Genomic DNA, 21,547 nt, shown 5'->3' with positions numbered 1-21,547 from the left:
TAATATGATGCTATCATAAAATATACAGGCGGCCCTCGGTTAGCGGCAGGGGTTCCGTTCCTGGCCACCGACGCCAAGCGATTTTCGACGCTGAGCGATTTTAAAGCCTACGGCCGCCGCACACCTTCTTTCGAAACTCTAGACCAGTCAAAGGAGCTGTAATCCCACAACGGCGCAATAAGTAAAATTATATTTATGCAGTATAGTACTATAGAAATTACTGTACAGTACATGTGGGTGTCTAAAGTATGTAAAGATATAATAAAGTTTATACAGTGTACAGGTAGCTGTAGTGTTCAGGTTACGATCATTAGTCTTACGATAGTTCGATTTTATGAGAGATCAATTTACAATGGTCTAACTTTATCCATCTTCTAGTTACATAAGTTCAATAACAGCAAAAGAGAATGATGAAAGTATGGTGTTAACGTTATATTCGTTGCGTGAACGTGTACCAGCCATGAACAACCGAACGAGAAACTACTTTTTTTTTTTTTTTTTTTTTTTTTCAAAGTACAACCGAACTGGATAACATCTGTTTTTCTTGTATTTCGATCATCGTACTACAGTGCAACATTACCGTATTTGTTATAAATGGCGTTATGTATAGAATAGAACTGAGATATCTTAATGTAATAACTTTATTTGCTATAGATCAGAGATCAATATAGATTAAAGATCAATCGGGAAATATACCGTTAACTTTAAACCTAGTTATAACTAAAGCTGAGAAAACTGTTCAAGCTGCTAATGACTATTATCGTACATCGGCAACAAGGATAAAACTGCAGTAAACGTCTGCCATCACACACAACTGTAGATAAAATTGGGATAAAATCATTTTAATCACAACTACTGTGCTTGAAAGAACACATTTTACTGTTGGTTTCACGCCGATATAAGATAAATAGCGTAAAGTTCGTATTACGATGATATAAAGGATTACGTATTGCGAACGGAATCACGTAATTTTTTTACGCAATAAACATGCCGCCAACGTAATCTGTTAACGAAAAAAAATAGTAGTTCACATTCACAACGAGACATATTCAATAAATAATTTCCACCTAAAAAAAACGCGCTGTATATGGAAAAATAACTTTGTCTCATATAAGCTCAAGGTATATAGATAGTTTTCGTTTATGCTAACTAGAAGCAAGAGCATTCGCTCAGAATTGCGTTATGGTGAAACAGACTCGTATTCATCAGCTGATTTCAAACCACAACATTGGCCGCTCCACGGAATACTGGCTTAAGTTTGCCGTAGTATTTTAAAATACAATAATATGAGAATACATACAATATTCTTGGATACAGTGAAATAATGTATAACTTTTTAAAGGATTTATGGAAAAGATGCGTAATTAATAAAATAACACAATGCATTTTTCGGAACTGGCGGACAAGAACGAACATGAAAAACCATCCCCTTACAACGTGGAGCCTAGTTACAAAGGCTGCCTTAATTTGTATCTTATTTCTGTACAAAAATGAAAATACCTTTACGCAATATGTTTTCATACACATTTTAAACATAAAAGCATAAACATTTGAAAAATCGACACATCGATCGCTAAATTTGCACTTTTTTTTTTTTAACTCGATATTTTCGGAAGAGCGGCAGACGGCGGCATACAAGAACGAACTTGAAAAAAACATTGTAGTCGATAAGTTGAAGGGGAGTTTCAAAAGCTGCCTTTTTATCATATTTCTGCACAGAAATAAAAATACCCTATTCGTAGTACATTTTCATACACATTTTAAACATAAAAGCATAAACATTTATAAAATCGACACATCGATGGCTAATTTGCACTTTTTTTAAATCGACATTTTCGGAAGAGCGGCAGGCGGCGGCTTACAAGAAAGAACATGAAAAAACATCGTATTTGATAACGTGAAGGGCAATTTCAAAAGCTGCCTTTGTATCATATTTCTGTATAGAAATAAAAATGCCTTTCACGTAATACATTTTCATACACATTTTAAACAAAAGCATGAACACTTATGAATCGACACATCGTAGTCGATAACTTGAAGGGGAGTTTCAAAAGCTGCCTTTTTATCATATTTCTGCACAGAAATAAAAATACCCTATTCGTAGTCCATTTTCATATACATTTTAAACTTAGAAGCATAAACATTTATAAAATCGACACATCGATCGCTAATTTGCACTTTTTTTAAATCGATATTTTCGGAAGAGCGGCAGGAGGCGGCTTACAAGAAAGAGCATGAAAAAACATCGTATTTGATAACGTGAAGGGCAGTTTCAAAAGCTGCCTTTGTATCATATTTCTGTACAGAAATAATAATGCCTTTCACGTAATACATTTTCATACACATTTTAAACAAAAGCATGAACATTTATGAATCGACACATCCATGGCTAAATTTGCACTTATGTAACTCGATATTTTCGGCATAGAACAGCGTCAGAGGCATATATTTTACCCTAATACCTACGTAATAACTCTCCATAAAATTTGTTAATATAATTTGGATAACCTTTATGGTCTGAACGGCATTTCTACATATGTATGAACTCGTTAGACAACGGCGCTAGCGGCGCTGTTAACTGAAATTTGTGCCGTAAAGATACCTTTAAAATGCCTTATTTTTTTAATGAATATTTTTGACAACCGCCGTAAAACCGATTCGCCGTTGAGTGATTGCGCCGTTAACCGCGGGCCGCCTGTATATGAAAATGAAACAGAATACTGCACTTGCGATTTTCACTTTCACATAAATAAATCGTAAGGATTAATTCCCGGGTAAGAGCGGAAATTGATCCAAAATTAAATTTGATGCAATTAATAAATGAAAATGAAAAGAATACTGCATTGCGAATCCACTTTCATTGCATTCTATTTATACAAATAAGAGGCTCGTGCCGAGCGCAATCACGCTCTCGGCAACGAACGCACAGGGCAAAAATATAATGAAAAAGAGTACTTACATCTTTCAATTACACACTTTCGCCCAAAATACATGACTTGGCGCAAGTGCGCCCGCCCTCGGCACCGAGACATAATTCAAGTCAATTTCATGAAAAGAGCGGAAACCGCCGCATCTACGGCGATAGCTCCATGTTGATTCATAATTAAGTAATGAAAATGAAAACAGTGTACTTACAGTTTCATTTTCAAGTCCAACAAACCATTAGTAGAAAACACAATATAAACAAAGCATACGACGATGAAGCGGGCAGAGAGCGATGACGAACACGTCCTTCACACCCGCGGCCGAAAGCATAAGTGATTCTTCACCTCTCGGGCGCGCGCACGATCGGACAAGCAGTTAACTACCGTTCTCCCCTTGTTCGAAGCTTACGACCGTCCCAGCTGCCACTAGTTAGCTTCCTATTGTTAAAGGACCGAGGGTTTGTATTACGTATCGGAACAAACAGTAATAGGTTAGTAATTTTAGGTATATTTGAAGTAGGATGTTATTTAAGGTATACATTTGGTATCTGAACTTTCAAGATAGGCAGTTATAAGCATTTTTTTGTGGTGGTTCTAACTATTCGCAGGTTTCAACTATTCCCGGGGGTGTCTGGTACACATCCCCCACGAATACAGGGGGAACACTGTAAACACATCTTCTAATATAACAAATTATTTTTTATAAAACAATCAAAACCAAAATTAGTGACCAAGAGTACTTTCATTATCATTCAATACTGCAAACACCAATGAGTGCCCATGCAACTAACCCTTAAATGCCAGGCTAAAAAAAAATCCATATGCAGCACCCCAAACTGGACACACTTTGCGGTCGGCCAATTGAAAGAGGAAGACATGTAAATGCAGTACTATAAAGAATTACTCTGGATGTTACAAAGGTAAAAAGGAGAAAATAAAATTTAGATTCATGCAGCATTCAAAACTTACTGCCATCCATTGACAAAAAGGCATACACACTAAACAATTCTTCTGGAGAGAGGAAATACAGAAAATGGAATTCATTAAAAAAAATAAATTTGGGAAGATAGAAAGAAAAGGGAATATTTTGCAAGTCTTTAAAAAATTGAAAATCAGGTGAGCGGGCTGTTAAAGGAAAACCTATTGTACTTACAGGTGTCGGTTAACAAGTCACAACCAATTATGATAGATGATCCAGGTCATATGAAAATACTATCCACAAAGTAGTGTATGAAAGTAAACTGAAGGGAGATGAATTATTTACATAATTATTTACATAAATGCAATAAGGCAAAGAAGAAGTCGGCAAAATAACAGCAATATGAAGAGACATAGACAAACTTTTGCCACAAACGGAAGCATTCAAGGGACAGGTGGCCACTAGAATTCCTCTTTTGAGTGGAATACCATACGGAGACTGCACCACTGTAATAGTAAGACTTACTTCTGGAAATAAATCCCTCAGGTAAGTAATAGATGAAATTCCAACAGTCAGAAGTTTTTTCACAAACATGGCAGATTCTTGAACAGTCCTTTGCTCTGGTGGAAAAATAGTGCTCCACTGCAAAAAAAAAAAAAAAAAAAAAAAAAAAGAAAAAAGAAAAAAAACCAAGGTTATTGAACTGGAAAAGATTGTATGAATTTTCTTACTAAAGTCTCCAAACATGGAAGCAAAGAGCCAAGGTTTACAATCAGATAACATGTACAATATACGCTAAATGACAAAACTTTAGAGAGATTTTCAGGTATTTTACCCACGAATGAAACCATACAAGAACAACATGAAACAGGAGAGATAAATTTTAGAAAGAGAGAAAAAAAACAGCAAGGCTGAAGGGAAGGAGAAACCCTTCTGAAAATATGGCATGGGGCAAAAGATGGCATCTACAGATTTGAATAGTGTACACACATATATTTACGTATCATTAATCCTTTGAAACAGACTTTGCATGCTGCCTTACAGAGATTCATGACATGAAATTGTGTAACTAAATATCTGAAAACTTTATCCTTTTTGTGTTCCTCTTGGCTTCCCAACATACAGAAGATGGTCCTACAGCTTAACTACGTACTACCATTAATGAATTTTTATGTTGATTGTGAAACAATTTTCCAGAAATACTTGTCAATCTGGTCACCCTCTTGAAATTTTTATAACTGTGGGTTAATGACATTTACTTATGTTAAGTCCTTTCATTTCCATAAACATCCAAAATTCTGAACGTAAACACAAAAAAGTCAAAGCATCCTTAAAATACACAAAATATTAATTGGAACCCAGAGCTGAAATTCATAAAAGTCACTGTAATACAGGCCCACAGGTAGCAACACCAATTACTTAAAAGACAAACGAACACCAACCGTACAACACTTACTGTGCTGGTTTGCTGTTCAACTGCTTGGGTTGGTTTGGCCATCATTTTTGTAGGTGCGGCACACATTTTTGTGATTAGGAACAGAATACTGTATTATGGTGATCTGAAAATAAATGCATCCATTACAAACACACAATAGGACACACCTGCCAAAAAGACTTCATGTTACTGTAATTAGTAATGCCATCATTGACCAAAAGATTCTGTTAAAAACCCATAAGCAACTCTTTATCACGGGACTTTTCCTTGTAACACAATTTAAGATAAATGAATAATTCCTGCCAGTCACCAAATAGAATATGTACTAATTAATGCCTTTTGTGTGGTTTTGTTGGTATTTATGCCTTTTGCTTTTGTTTATTAACCATCTTTATGTTACTTTTTTACATTCATCCTCAAGAAGCTGGCAACTAAAAATAGTGGTCAAATCGCACATTAACTGGTAGTTACTGAACTACAGTGCCACAATATTAAGGCTGTCATACTAAACTAACCTAGTAAGCCGTGTTACCTGGCCCAGAGGCCTCGCCCCCTGGACCCCCTTCTTAAAGGTTACCATACTAACCTAACCTAGTAGGTTGTGTTACCTGGGAGGGGGTTCACCCCTTAAAGGAAACTTAATACTATAAAGGTTACCATAATAACCTAACCCACCTAACCTAACCTAGTGGGCCGTGTTACCTGGCTTGGAGCGAAGTGTTACCTGGCTGGGGGGTGGACACCCCACTTACAGGAAACCTAATATAAAGGTTATCATACGAAAAGTAAATAAAGACCATCAGGAAATACAGATGGTAATTTACCAATAGTGAAATGTTTGTAAAAGCATTTAATCAAATATAATATGAATGTAAATGTTCTATGAAATGAATAAGGTAACATAAAAACATGATATTGTTATGATACAATAAAGTTTGTTCATACTTACCTGGCAGATATATATATAGCTGTATTCTCCGAAGTCCGACAGAATTTCAAAACTCCTGGCACACACACAGTGGGCGGCCAGGTGGTTAGTACCCATTCCCACCGCTGGGAGGCGGATATCAGGAACCATTCCCATCTTCTATTAAGATTTTTCTTACCACTGTCCCCTGAGGGGAGGTGGGTGGGTACTTAATTATATATATCTGCCAGGTAAGTATGAACGAACTTTATTGTATCATAACAATATCATTTTGTTCATGAAACTTACCTGACAGATATATATATAGCTGAATCCCACCATTGGAGGTGGGAAGGGACAGAATAGAAGGATTTTAGGAAACAAATTACATGCAGATGATTGACATCTTGGTTCCTTACCTGTTAGCATAGCTGACTTCGTGATTACTGTCACCCAAGTCTGCTTCTGCTTTACTAGTCTCCAGCAAGGTAGTGACCTATATAGCTGGTGAGTTCTAGATGATCTGTCAACGGGAGCGTGACCACAATGTGACTAGACCATATTGACCATACTGTGGGGGCAACAAAGCTAAAATCCACCACCTGACCTAACCTATCAAAGTTAGTCCCATAACTTCTAGGCTAAAGAAAGGGAAAGCGCCTCAATGACCAACCCTTCAACTGTAAATCAATACAATAAAATTAAAAGCACACCTATCCATTTTCTATAGGATAGGATTCGTGCTGCTTCCTGCCCCCAATAATATTTCTGCGGATATGTATGGTCCTAGCGACTCGCAGATCTCATATGTCGTCTTCACATCCCGCCGGGAGTGTGAAGTGAACACAGAGTTGCTTCGCTCAAACGTGGCACTCAGGATGTTACTGAGTGTCATGCTCTGTTGAAATGCTTCCGAGGCCGCGCCCTCACCTCATAAGCATTCAGTTTAAAAGATTTCAAATCTTTGTTCAAACATAATGAATGAGCCTCTTTAAAAGAACTCCTTAACCATAACGCCAGGCCGTTCTTCGACATGGGCAAGTCTGGTCTTTTTACGGAACACCGCAGTGTTTCGGAATGACCTCGACTTTCTTTAGTTTTATCAAGATAAAACTTGAGAGCCCCGACAGGGCACAGGACTCTCTGTGGCTCTTGCCCAATAATTTGTGCCATCCCCTTGATCTCCAGGCCTCTGGGCCAAGGGTTAGACGGGTTTTCGTTCTTAGCAAGAACGGAAGGCTTAGAGGACGCACCGAATTATGTCCTCTAAAGCCAAAACCTCTGATGATAGCTAAAACCTCACTAACCCTCTTTGCCGTAGCTAGAGTGGTTAGAAAATTAGCCTTTCTGGTCACGTGTATTAAGTTTACAGAAAGGAGAGGTTCGAAATGCTTTGACATCAGGAACTTCAGACTACGTCTAAGTTCCATGCCGGAAGCTTCGATCTAGACCATTTCAAGATTTCCACAGACCTCAAAGATCGTGAAGGGCTTTGTTGTTTGACAGATCCTTATCTCTGAGCCTAGAGGCCGTCAACAACATATTTCCGTATTCTAAAATCGTTGGGACTGCTAGCTTAACCCATACTTCAGACGGAAAGGGAAGACGGTAAAGTAATTTGCAGAGGTCGAGGTGGAGGAACAGTCTTTCTTCCTGCACTATCTCCAGAAACAGCCCACTCCGATTGGTACACTGCAAAATGATATTGTTATTTTACAATAAAGTTTTGTACATACTTACCTGGCAGATATATACGATTGATGGCCCGCCCAGCCTCCCCTCAGGAGACAGGTGTAAGAGAAAAATCTGACAAGAAAGGGGCATTGGTTCTTACACCCGCCACCCAGCGGAGGGTACGGTAGATCACCTGACCTACCTGTCGCGTTTGCCGCGAGTTTTTAATTCTGTCGTGACGTCAGAGACGTAAGCTAAGTATATATCTGCCAGGTAAGTATGTACAAAACTTTATTGTAAAATAACAATATCATTTTTGTACAAGAACTTTCATGTCAGATATATACTTAGCTGATTGACACCCTTGGTGGAGGGTAAGAGACAGAAAATAACAAAGAAAAGGTAAAACAACACCTGTTGTAGGGTATAAATAACCTTAGTTTTTACCTGTTTAGGCTGAAGACTTCATAGGTACTGTCTATTAGTCTGCATAGCCAGAAGAGCTACAGCGAGGGCGTGACCTACAGCTGAAAAGACTCTTTGAGTCTACTAAAGGGATTTGAAATCCGCTTACTTAGTAGAATCCAAGTCGGATCATGTCAACAGGGGTTCGCCCTCTTCTATGACAGAACCTGTCCACTACCATTGCAGGGAGCTTCAAACCAAATCCGATCACCTAACCAAACTAAAGTTATTAGTACTACGAACAGAAAAAAGATGCCTACCTGCATCATTTTTCATACAACCATACGAACACAATACCAAAAACAAGGGAAAAAACTACAAAGGATATGTTCCAGCTCCCTGCCCCAGCAACGAATCCGCCGATACGTACGGGCCTAATGCAAAGCACTCGTCATACGTAATCCTGACGTCTTTAAGGTAGGGGTTGGCGAATACTGAATTGCATCTCCAGAATGTAGTTTTCATCAAATTCTGAAGAGACATATTCTTATTAAAGGCCAAGGAAGTGGCAATGGCTCTCACCTCGTGAGCCTTGACTTTTAGGAGCTTGAAATGTTCTTCATTACAAGATCTATGTGATTCTTTCACTAGACTTCTAATGAAGAAAGACAGCGCATTTTTAGATAATGGTCTACTGGGGTCCTTCCTTTACAGAGCACCATAGTCTGTCCTCAATGCCCTTAAGGGTCTTCTTCTTCTGAAGGTAGTATTTTAAACTCCTAACAGGGCAAAGAGTCCTTTCGGGTTCTTCCCCTACCAGGGCAGATAATCCACGAACCTCAAAGCTCCTTGGCCAAGGATTTGAGGGGTTCTCATTCTTTGCTAAAAACGAAGGAAGGAAGGAACAAATCACAGAATCTCCTTTGAAACCTACCCTTCCTTCTAGGGCATGAAGCTCACTAACCCTTTTAGCAGATGCCAAAGCCATGAGAAACAGAGCCTTCCTCGTAAGATCTTTGAAGGAGGCTAACTGGGGTGGTTCAAACCTCGAGGACCTTAGGAAACGAAGAACCACATCCAGATTCCAACTTGGAACTTTGGTTGAAGCTTTCTTGGAAGTTTCAAAAGATCTTAATAGATCATGCAGATCTTTGTTATCCGAAAGATCTAAGTTCCTATGTCTGAACACTGCAGCCAGCATGCTCCGATAGCCCTTGATGGTAGAGACTGCCAAACCGCATTTTTCTCTGAGGAAAACGAGGAAGTCTGCGATCTGAGTCACAGAGGTACTGGAAGAGGGAAAACTTCTGGTTTATGCACCACCGGCGAAAGACATCCCACTTCGACTGGTAGACTTTAAGGATCGAAGGCCTTCTAGCTGAGGCGATAGCCTTAGCAGCCTTTGTCGAAAACCCCTTCGCTCTGACAAGACTTTTGACAGTCGAAAGCCAGTCAGATTGAGAGCGGGGAGGTTTTTGTGATACTTGTCGAAGTGGGGTTGTCTGAGCAAATCTACTCTTTGTGGGAGTGCTCTTGGAAAATCCACCAACCATTCCAGTACCTCTGTGAACCAATCTTGGGCAGGCCAGAACGGAGCTACTATCGTCATTCTTGTCATCTCCGAGATCGCAAATTTCTTGAGGGTTTGTCCCAGTACCTTGAAGGGGGGGAAAGGAGTAGACATCTAGTCCTGTCCAGTCTAGGAGAAACGCATCCAGTTACTGCCCCTGATTCTGAGATCGGGGAGCAGTAAAGTTCTATCCTTGCGTTCCTTGCTGTTGCAAAGAGGTCGATGTGAGGTCTGCCCCATCTTCTCCACAGGTCTTGGCATACCTCTGAGTGGAGGGTCCAATCTGAAGGCAGGAGTTGATTCTTCCTGCTCAAGAGATCGGCCCTGACGTTCCTTTCTCCCTGTACGAATCTGGTGAGGAGACTGATCTTCCTTGCTTGAGACCACAGCAGAAGGTCCTCTGCTGTTTCGTACAGGGAGAAGGAGTGCGTCCCCCCGTTTTTTGATGTACGCCAAGGCTGTGGTGTTGTCCGAATTGACCTGAACTATAGCATTTCGGACATGGGGCTCGAAGGCTTTTAATGCCATCCAAACTGCCATCAACTCTTTCTTGTTGATGTGCCAGGACACCTGTTCCCCCTTCCAGGTGCCTGACACTTCTCTTGTCCCGAGCGTCGCTCCCCAACCTGCTTCCGACACGTCTGAAAACAACACATGGTTGGGGTTCGGCATGTGCAGAGACATTCCTTCCACAAATCGGAGTGGGTCCGCCCACCACCGAAGGTCCCTCTTGATTCCCCTCGAGATCTTGAAGGAGAACTACAGATCTAGGGAGAGATGCCTCCAGTTCTGGTAAAGGAAGAACTGTAGAGGCCTGAGATGCAACCTTCCTAGAGAAACGAATTGCTCCAGCGAGGAGTGTGTCCCCAGCAGACTCATCCACTCCCTCGCTGTGCATACATCTTTCTCTAGGAAGGTCGTTAGTTTCTCGTGGCAACGAGCTATCCTCTCTGGCGACGGAAAAGCCCGAAAAGCCAGAGAAACTATCCGAATCCCCAAATAGATCCGCTCTTGACTGGGGATTAATTGAGACTTCTGGAAGATCACCAGAAGCCCCAGAGAACTTGCCAATGTAGGGGTCTTTTGTAGGTCCTCCAGACATCTTTCTTGTGATTCTGCTCTGATTAGCCAGTCGTCGAGGTAGAGTCACACCCTCACTCCCTCCAAATGTAGCCACTGCGCCACGTTTTTCATTAACCCCGTGAACACTTGGGGTGCAGTCGACAGGCCGAAGCACAAGGCCTTGAATTGGAAGATCTTTCCTCCCATCATGAATCTCAGAAACTTCCGTGAAGAAGGATGGATCGGCACATGAAAGTAAGCGTCCTGAAGATCTAGTGACACCATCCAGTCCCCTGGACGAAGAGCCGCTAACACTGAGGAAGTTATCTCCATGGTGAACTTCCTCTTTTCCACAAAGACGTTCAGGGCGCTTACATCCAAAACCGGTATCCATCCTCCTGAGTTCTTCGGAACTAGGAACAGTCTGTTGTAAAAAACCGCAGAGCGGGGATCTTTCACTAGTTCTATAGCCTCCTTCTCTAACATCAGATCTACTGCTAGAGAAAGGGCTTGATTCATGATGGGGTCCTTGTACCTGGCCACCAACTCCCTCGGAGTTGTCGTCAATGGTGGCCTTGATGAGAAGGGAATGAGGTATCCTTTGCTGACAATCGAGAGGGACCAATTGTCTGCCCCTTTGTGGGCCCAGACGTCGGCAAATTTCAGTAGTCTGGCACCCACTGATGTCTGGAGTCCTTGAGCGCTATTTCTTCCCTCTGACTGACCTAGAGAAGGTTTTACCTCTCTTAAAAGGTCTAGTTACTCTAACTGAAGAAACTCTGGCAGAGGGGCCTCCTCGAAAGGGCTCCTGCCTCAGTGGAGTCTCTTTCTTGGTCTTGGGTTGGAAAACAGAACGAGGTTTCCTGGCTGACTGGGCTAACATGTCCTGAGTAGCCTTGGCTGAGAGGGCACTCGAGACATCCTGCATAATCTTCTTGGGAAAGAGAAGAGGTGAGAGTTGAGCATAAAGAAGGGAGGCTCTTTGTGCATGAGAAACTGCCTTAGTCAGAAACGAACAGTATACTGACCTCTTCTTTATCACTCCAGCTCCAAAAAGTGAAGAGACTTCACTCGAGCCATCTCTCACTGCTTTATCCATGCAAGTGAGGACGCTGTTAAGATCCTCAGGAGAAAGGGAATCCGGGGTCTGAGTCTTCTTGGCCAGAACTCCTAACGACCAATCAAGGAAGTTAAAAACTTCCAGGACTCGGAATATTCCCTTCAGCAGGTGGTCAAGCTCGTTCATGCCCCACGAAGTCTTGGCAGACAGGAGGGCGGATCGACGAGCGGAATCCACCAGTGAAGAGAAGTCCGAGTCCGCAGATGAAGGGAGAGCGAGGCCCAAGGGTTCCCCCGATTCGTACCAGAAACCTAATCTGCCAGTCAGCTTAGACGGAGGGAAAGAAAACACAGTCTTCCCTTTCTCTTCCTTAGCAAGGAGCCATTCCCCAAAACCTCTTAGCGCCTTTTTCATTGAAATTGTAGGCTTCATCCTTACACAAAATGAAACCTTCGAAGTCTTCGATGTGGAGAATAGAGGCGAAGGAGGAGCCACAGGAGAAAGGGTATCTCCGAACTCTTGAAGGAGCAAATCTGTTAACCTCTTATACGAGGAAACAGAGGAGTCTTTGGGTCCTTCTTCTTCCGAGGCATCTTGTTCTTCCTCGGCTGAAGAACCATCATGATCCTTAGAAGCGCGGCTATCCTTGGAAAAGTCTCTTGATGAAGTTTGACGTCTGACTCTTGGAGACAAAACTTCTGGAGCGTGCCTACTCGAAAAATCCTTCTTGTCCTGAGGAGGTCGTTTTCCAGTTTCTTGGTGCCTAACGGGGGAAAGGCGGCTCTCAGGAGCAGAGCGCCTGTTTGAAGAAAAACTTCTATCAGGCTCTTGGCGCCTGTCCAAAGGAGAGCGGCTACCTGGCGAACAGCGCCTGCCATGAGAGAAGCGGCTACCAGGCTCTTGGCGCCTGAGCCAAGGAGAGAGGCTCTCTGACGACGAGCGCCTACTAGGGGAGAAGCGTCTGCAGGTTCCCGGCGCCTGACTCGAGGAGAGCGATACTCAGGTGAAGAGCGCCTGCTAGGAGAAACGCGCCTAACAGGCTCTTGGCGCCTGCCAAACGAAGAGCGCCTGTCCGATTTAGGGCGCTTGTCAACAGGAGAGTGGGGGCGAGACGAGGAGCGGCTACGAGGCGAGTAGCGCCTACTAGGCTCTTGGTGCCTGTCAAGGGGAGCGATACTGTCTCGAGAGGAGAGTCTGTAGGGCGAAGATCGCCTACGAGACGCCTGATCCTTGTCCGAAGGAGAAACTAAGACATCATGCCTGTCAGGCGACTGGTGCTTGGACGAAGACGGGATCTTGTCCGATGTAGAAAGCCTCATGCGAGACTCCGAATGCCCAGGAGAGCGGGCCGCTTCCGTCGAATAGTGAGTTGAGAGAGGGGCGCCTGAACTTCTTTACATGAGACGAGGCGTCCTTCTTACGACGAGAAGACACACTAAGAGAGCCAGCCAGAGCCGAAATCTGCGCCTGAAGACTAGCCAACACCCTTGCTGGAGATTTCACAAAATCTTGAACAGGTGACGAGGCTCGATCTCTGCTCGGAGAACGATACTCAAGGGATCTCTTCCGTTTCTTCGCTTCCACCTCAGGCTCTTCCGAAAAAACTTCAGGGCTGGAGGGAAGGGCGCAGGGAGCATGCCAAGCTCTCTTCAAAGGGCGCAAGGCTTCCGAAGAGCTCCGTCCTCGTTTAGGAGAGGGCGAAGGCGACCGCGAAGACGAGAAGCACTGGCGCAAGACTTCTCTCTTGGCGCGATCCAAGGTAGCCTGGGAACGATCAACAGGCGCTACCGAGGGGACGCCTGACCGGTGGGGGTTCTCCCTAACCTTCCTGCGGCTTTCAACTTTCATCCTCCACTGGGACTGGGAGTCTGGAAGAGGTCTAGGCCTGGAAGCATTAGGGAGCCGATCAGACGCACCCTCCACTGCACTGGGATCACTGCACAAATCACTATTAGAATCACTCTTACCTTCTAAAATGATATTGTTATAATACAATAAAGTTTCATACATACTTACCTGGCAGATATGTACTTAGCTAAGACTCCGTCGTCCCCGACAGAAATTCAAATTTCGCGCCACTCGCTACCGGTAGGTCAGGTGATCTACCTGCCTGCCCTGGGCGGCAGGACTAGGAACCATTCCCGTTTTCTATCATATTTTCTCTCTTCCACCTGTCTCCTGCGGGGAGGCTGGGTGGGCCATTAATCATATATATCTGCCAGGTAAGTATGTATGAAACTTTATTGTATTATAACAATATCATTTTCATACAATGAACTTACCTGTCAGATATATACTTAGCTGATTGGCACCCTTTGGTGGAGGGTAAGAGACAGCTGATATGGAATAGACAGGTAAACAACATATGTTGTAGGTATAAAAGAAAAACCTTGGTTCCTACCTGATAGGTGGTAGACTTCGTGGCTGTAGCCCGGTAGTCTGCATCACCTCAAGACTTTAGCGAGATATTAGATCTATGGCTAGAGTTTCTTGTGGGTCTGTCGATGGGTATATGAACCGCTTACTCGGCAGAGCCTGAAAGGACTTTGTCAATGGGTACTGGACCACTTCTATGACAACACACCTTATGAAGGAGCATAACCAATCCTGACCACCTGATCCTAACCACCATGTTAGTATATAACAGGGGGTGGGGGGGGAAAAAGGTTGGGGGGGGGGGGGGGGAAGAGAAAGATTGGGTGGGAAAAAAAGTATAAGAAAAAAAAAAATTAAAATTGTTTCTGGAGTTTATCCCCCAAATCCCCCCAGAAACCTCCCCCCCAAAAATTGACAAACAACCCCATACTCGAAACTAAAACGCATTCATACAAAAATTCTAAAAAAAAAATTTTAATACTCCTCTAAAAGATATCACAAGAGTTCTTACTGAACAACAGTGACTGGCGGCCAGTGCAGCACCGAGCCCTCTTTGTCAGCAGAAATCTAGAACATATCTAGTAGAAGGTATGTACAAAGTTAAGGATTGGTTTGCTCCCGTACCCAGTATCGTATCCGCCGATACAAAAGGCCCCAGAGAAAAACATTTCTCGTAGGTCACGTGAACGTCTTTAAGATAGTGAGATGCAAATACCGAATTGCACCTCCAATATGTCGTATCAATGATTTTCTTTAGCGACATATTCTTCTGAAAAGAGAGAGACGTCGCCACTGCTCTAACTTCATGAGCTTTTACTCTTAAAAGCGGAAAAAAAAAGAGTCGTCAGGACAGAACTTGTGAGCATCTGTAATGACGCTCCGCTAATGAAGAAAAGCTCAATGCGTTCTTAGACATGATTCTTGTGGGGTTCTTAATCGAACACCAAAGACTTTGTCTAGAGCCTCCCATTTGTTTCTTCCTTTGTAAGTATAACTTCAAGGCTCTTACAGGGCAAAGAGACCTTTCTGTTTCTCTACCTACTAGACTCGATAAGCCTTTAATCTCGAATCTCTTGGGCCAGGGATTCGATGGGTTTTCTCATTTTTCGTTTTTTTTCGGGGGGGGCTAGAAAAAAGATTCTAAACGCGACAGAAGGCCCCGAGTCTCTATTAAGCCAACCCTTCATCTTCCAGGGCATGAAGTTCCCCAACTCTTTTTGGCTGTCGCCAAAGATAGGAGAAACAAGCATTTCCTTGTTATATCCCTGAACGACGCTAAATGAGGAGGCTCAAATCTGTCAGACGAAAGGAACTTGAGAACTACATCCAGGTTCCAGCTGGGAGGAGTTAGTTCCTTAGATTTTGTCGTTTCAAACGATCTAATCAGTCGTGCAGATCTTTATTATCAGCAATCTCTAGGCCTCTGTTTCTGAAGACTGCCGAAAGCATGCTCCTGTATCCTTTGATCGTCGATACAGATAAGTGAGAGACCTCTCTCAAGAACAAAAGGAAATCAGCGATTTCGGTTATAGAGGTACTGGAGGAGGACAACTTCTTAGACTTACACCACCTTCTGAATACCTCCCACTTCGACTGATAGACTCGTCTAGTGGAAGCTCTGCGGGCTCTAACGATAGCGCTTTGCAAGCTTTCGTCGAGAGAAAACCCCTCGCTCTGACAAGTCTTTCGATAGTCGAAAGGCAGTCAGAGCGAGAGCTGGGGAGGGTTTGATGAAACCTCTCAAAGTGTGGCTGTCTGAGAAGATCCATCCTTCTTGGAAGGGATCTTGGGAAGTCTACTGTCCACTCCAGCACCTCTGCAAACCAATCTTGTGCTGGCCAAAACGGGGCTATCAGGGTCATCCTTGTCCCGTTGGACGCTACAAACTTTCTCAACACTTGCCCAGGATTTTGAAAGGGGGGAAAGCGTACACGTCCAACATGAGACCAGTCTAGCAGGAAGGCATCGACACGAGAGCTCTTGGGTCTTCCACCACTGAACAAAAGACTTCCAGCCCTTTTGGAAAGGGGAATGTGGCGAACAGATCTACGTGAGGAGTGCCCCAAAATCCCAAGACTCTGACACACCTCTGATGAAAAAAAGGGTCCCTTCTGTGTGAAGGACCTGGCTTCTCCTGCTCAGTCTGTCCGCCCTGACGTTTCTCATACCCTGAACAAATCTTGTCAGGAGGGAGATGTTCCTCTGTGAGGTCCAAAGTAGCAGATCTCTTGCTATCTCGTATAGAAGACACGGAGTGGCGTTCCTCCTTGCTTTTCCGTAAGTGTAGGACAAGGCGGTAGTGTTGTCCACATTCACTTGGACCACACTGTTTGTCACGAAGGGTTCGAAGAACTTTAGCGCCAAGTGAACTGCTAGAAGTTCTTTGCAATTTATGTGCCAGGACACCTGTGTTGGGGGCTGCCTTCCAGGTGCCTGACACTTCTCTCGGTCCCTAGTGTTGCTGTTCCTGTGTTCCTCCCCAACCCTTCTCCGATGCGTCTGAATACAACACTCGGCTTGGGTTTCGGAACTTCCAGAGAAATTCCCTTGTTCTCTTTTAGAGGGGACAACCACCATTGCAGGTGTGTGGTTTCATCTCCATTGGAAGGAGAAAACTGTCGGAGAGAAGTCCGTCTTCCAGTTCCATGATCTTCCTTAGGAAAAAACTGAAGAGGACGAAGATGCAGTCTTCCTAGAGGAAAGAACTGTTGCGAGCGAGGAAAGGGTGCCTAGAAGGCTTAACCATTCCCTCGCCGAAGTCCGTTCTTTCCCTAAGAAGAGAGAGACTTTTCCCAAGCCTCTCACGATTCTCTCTTGCGAAAGGAAATTTCCTGCCCGAAAACCCCGGAGAATCCATCTGAATCCCCCCAATAGACCAAATTCTGTCTGGGGAATCAGTTGTAATTTTTTTTTTTTCTGAGGCTTCTTCGAGGTACCGAGTCGTCCCCCCCACGCCTTTATCATTTTCTAGGGTCAAAAGAAAGGTCCTCCAAACACTGGTCTCTGTTCTGGCCCTGATGAGCCAATCGTCCAGATATAGAGAGATGTTGACGCCTTTGAGGTGAAGAATCCTCGCCACATTCTTCATCAGGTTTGTGAAGACCTGAGGAGCTGTGGACAGGCCGAAACACACAAGGCACCCCTGAAAAGCTAAAAGAATGTTCCCTTCCCTCCCCTTCTTTCTTTCCCCCAGTCATGAAACGGAGGGGTACGACCCGAAGGGTGAATCGGGACATGAAAATAGGCGTCCTGGAGATCCAGCGACACCATCCAATCTCCTTGACGTAAAGCCGCAATGACTGAGGCCGAAGTCTCCATAGAGAACTTCTCCTTGTTAGAACGAACTTGTTCGAGGCGCTGACATCTAGTAAAACTGGGTCTCCAGCCCCCCCGAGGCTTTTTTTTTTTCGCAACCAGGAAAAGCCGATTGTAAAACCCACGGAGAGTTTTGCTCTAGAACTAATTCTATAGCTCTTTTGTCCCACATTTGATTCACCATCAGACGAAGAGTATCCCTCAGTACAGGGTCACTGTATCTGGGCTTGACAGTTCCCGCGGAATGCGTTAGGGGGAGGACTGTCCTGGAAGGGGAATGATATCCCTTCCTGATTATGGAATCGAAGAGGCGTCCGAGTTTAGATTGACCAGGCAGTCTGCAAATTCGAGAAGCCTGGCAACCCACTGGTGTTTGGAGGTTGTCTGTCTCACTTCCCTTTCTTAAAGGGACGGGAAGAAGCTTTACCTCTCCTCTCAGGACCTCTTCTCTTAGAGGGAGCTCTGGAGGGAGGGCCCCCCTCCTCGCCCCAAAAAGGGCTGAACCGTAGAAGTCGGTCCTTTGCTTGTCCACCGAAAAAACTAGGGGTCCCTCTTCTTCCTTGCAGTTTGCAGGAGAAGATCCTGTGTCGCCTTCTCAGTCAGTGAGCGAGAAAATGTCCTTTCACTAACTGAGACGGAAACAGAAGTCCGACATGGGAGCGAAACCAGGGCTGCTCTCTGTGAGGGAGAAACCGCCTTGGTTAAGAAGGCACTAAAAATACTCCTCTTCTTAAGGAGTACCGCTCCAAAAAGAGAGGAGATTTCTCCCGATCCGTCTTGTACTGCCTTGTCAATACAAGAAAGAAAAATACTCAGAATGACTTCGGGGTCTAGACCTTCCGAGTCATGAGCCTTCTTAGACATCACCCCAAGGGACCAGTCTAGGAAATTAAACACTTCCAAAATATGGAAGAGGCCCTTGAGGAGATGATTCCGTCTCAGAAATTGCCCAAGGACACACGAGCTCCATTCAAAGCGTGTCTCCGCGATGAATCAACCAAGGTTGAAAAGGTCCACATTCGGCGCTGCCGCTGGGAGAGAAAGGCCCATGGTTATCCCCACGTTCAGTAACCAAGAAACCTCTCTTTGCCAGAAAGTATGGCTGGAGGCTACAGAAGGTGGTTCTGCCCAGATCCTTCTTTGACAACATCCATTTGTCTAGAGACTGTAGCGCTCTCTTCATAGAGATCGTAGGTCTCATCTTCAAGACCGACGAAGACTTTGGTACAACCGCACTCGAAAACAGTGATCGAGGCGAAGGAGGAGCCGCAGGAGTCAAAGAATCTCCGTACTCCTGCAAAAGAAGGTCTGTCAGAACTCTATAGTTAGAGACTCCTTCTCTACCGTTACCCTCTTCTTCCTTTTTTTTTGAATCTCCTTCTACACCGTGCGGAGAATCGGCCTGAAAAACGAGAGGATCTTCATCCCGTTCTCTCTCTACTGGTGACAACTCCTACTAGGAGAGGGACTCATAGAGTGAACAGAATCTCTCTCAAGTCTAAAAGAAGTCTCGCGTCTGTTTGACTTCTACGCCTGGAAAGCTCCTCTGCGCTTGCTTGGCTGGCGCCTCGCGCTTGGCTGGCGCTTCTCGTTTGGCTGGAGCTTGTTGCCTGGCTGGCATCTCGCGCCTGGCTGACGCCTCGCGCTTGTCTGGCACCTCACGCAAAGCTGACTTCTCTCGCCTGGCTGGCGTCTCGCGCTTGGCTGAATCCTCGCGCCTTGGCTGGCGCATCACGCTTGGCTGATTCCTCGCGCCTAAACTGGCGCCTCGCGCCTGAGCGTATCCTTATCCAGAGCAACTAGCTCGGATAGCTCCTGGACGTTGCAAGACTCTTCGCGCCTGGAAGACGTCCCACGCTTGTAAGGGTTCTTCATGGTCTGAGGACGCTTCACGTCTGGCCGGTGAAAGAAGACGAGACTTCTTAATAGGAAGTCTAGCGTCCTTCTTGCGAGGGGGATCCCTCAAAAGAACTCCAACCAACGAGGCTATCTGCTCTTGTACTGCAAGCAATATCCTCTTGGAAGCCACACCAGCGTCCTCTTCAATAGAAGAAGCAGGAGAACTCGAAGGAGTGCGATCCTCAAATACCGTTCGAGGAGGCGTCGAAACCAGCTTAGCCTTCTTGTTATAGAAGAATGGGGGCTTCCTCCGAGAAGCGCTCCGGGCTCGAGTCAAACGCTCGCTCTTTCCAGTGCCTTTTCAGTGGCCTAGAAAGATCCGAGTCCTTCCACCCTCGTTTAGGTGAAGGAGAACCGGACGACGAGAAACAATCTCGTAGGACGCTTCTATTAAAGCGGTCCTGAGCAGACTGTAGCGAAACAGAACCTGCTGAAGGGACGCCTGACCGTTGGGGATTCCCCACAACCTCCGTACGACTTTCGACTTTCCTTCTCCTCTGGGTATGTGAGTTTGGAAGAGGTCTAGGCCTGGGAGCATCGCAGGGACGGTCAGACGCCCCTCCACAACACTGGGAACACTCACTTCACTAAGTAATTCACTATCACTTCCTTACTTGCATGGCCGCCATCTTTGTCTTCATTTTACGAAGAGTAGCCTTCAGATTGGCGATTTCCGAAGCCGAATCCGAATGCAAAGCCTGTGAGGGTTCAGATACATAGGGAGAATCAAATTCATTAATAATAGGAGAGTGAGACTCAGAAAAAGGCTCAATAGGCCTTGTACTCACACTCTTTTGTGCAGCCCGTCTAATTCTATCCCTCTCTAACTTCTTCAAGTAAGAAGTTAGAGTCTTCCATTCATTAGCATTCAACTTTTCACACTCAATACAGGTGTTAGCCAAAGAACAGTCAAACCCCCTACATTTACGACATACAGTGTGAGGATCAACCGAAGCCTTCGGTATCCTCACCTTACAGCCTACATTCACACACACTCTCACACTAACACTTGAATCAGACATTCTATCAGAAAAATCAAAAGCAAGTCCAAATCCAGTCCACAGTAGCGAATGCCAAAACAACGATCCAGTACGTCACCAAGAAATCCAATATAGATGATCAAAAAAGTCTTGAAAAGCGAATTCCAGTCAGGAGGTAGTAACAACAATGTTGATACCACCGGCGACAGAGAAAATATGATAGAAAACGGGAATGGTTCCTAGTCCTGCCGCCCACCGGGCAGGCAGGTATATCACCTGACCTACCGGTTAGCGAGTGGCGCGAAATTTGAATTTCTGTCGGGGACGACGGAGTCTTAGCTAAGTATATATCTGACAGGTAAGTTCATTGTATGAAATGTTTAATTTTCATCTCCATGCTGCGAATGGTGGCTTTCATGGAGGCCACTTCCGAAGGCGCATCTTCGGCTTCGATGCAGGGAGCAGGAGCTCAAACTGGCAAAGGAGCTACGTCTAGAATGGGATTATCTACATCCAACTCGCTTATACGAGATCTACTACTGCTCCTAGAAGAGGCTTTCCTAACTTTATCCTTTTCAAGCTTCCTCAAGTAGGAAGACAAAGACTTCCATTCATCCTCATTCAGCTTTTCACATTCAATACAAGGGTTATTAAAGGTGCATTCATTCCCTCTACACTTCATACATACTGTGTGAGGGTCTACCGCAGCTTTCGGTAACCTCACCTTACACTCACTCGTAGAACAAACTCTGAACATAGCAGTTTTCTTAGTATTAACATCAGACATCATGAATCCAAAGAAAAATTCAAAGAAAAGTCAAATAACGGTCCACAAATCGCGAATGCCAGGCCAAAATGACAATTTGTCCAAAATTGCATTTTTCCTAACTATACAAACCTGAGGTCCTTTTACAATAGGAAGGTTACTAGCGGCAGCTGGATAGGTCGTAAGCTTTCGAATAAGGGGTTCGGTAGTTAACTGCTTGTCCGACAGGCGCGCGCGCGGCGACTGGGAGGTAAA

General features: G+C 44.4%; 1 protein-coding gene across 4 annotated transcripts in view; it reads right to left on the bottom strand.

Annotated features, from left to right (window-relative positions):
• The window catches only part of LOC135212389 (HORMA domain-containing protein 2-like), a 90,963-nt gene that overhangs the window by 59,705 nt on the left and 9,711 nt on the right, over positions 1-21,547 (bottom strand). The window contains exons 2-3 of one of the 4 annotated variants that reach the window (XM_064245762.1): positions 5,300-5,402; positions 4,369-4,485 (exon numbers count right to left, since the gene is read on the bottom strand). In XM_064245762.1, the coding sequence (XP_064101832.1) occupies positions 4,369-4,485; positions 5,300-5,365 (183 nt within the window). In that variant the 5' untranslated portion in view covers positions 5,366-5,402. The remainder of the gene's footprint in view (positions 1-4,368; positions 4,486-5,299; positions 5,403-21,547) is intronic. The other 3 variants (XM_064245769.1, XM_064245777.1, XM_064245784.1) reach the window with 3 other exon arrangements.

The sequence above is a fragment of the Macrobrachium nipponense genome, chromosome 19 (genome assembly GCF_015104395.2).
Source record: "Macrobrachium nipponense isolate FS-2020 chromosome 19, ASM1510439v2, whole genome shotgun sequence".
Taxonomy (NCBI): Eukaryota; Metazoa; Arthropoda; class Malacostraca; order Decapoda; family Palaemonidae; genus Macrobrachium; species Macrobrachium nipponense.
This window is presented reverse-complemented; position numbering and strand designations above follow the sequence as displayed.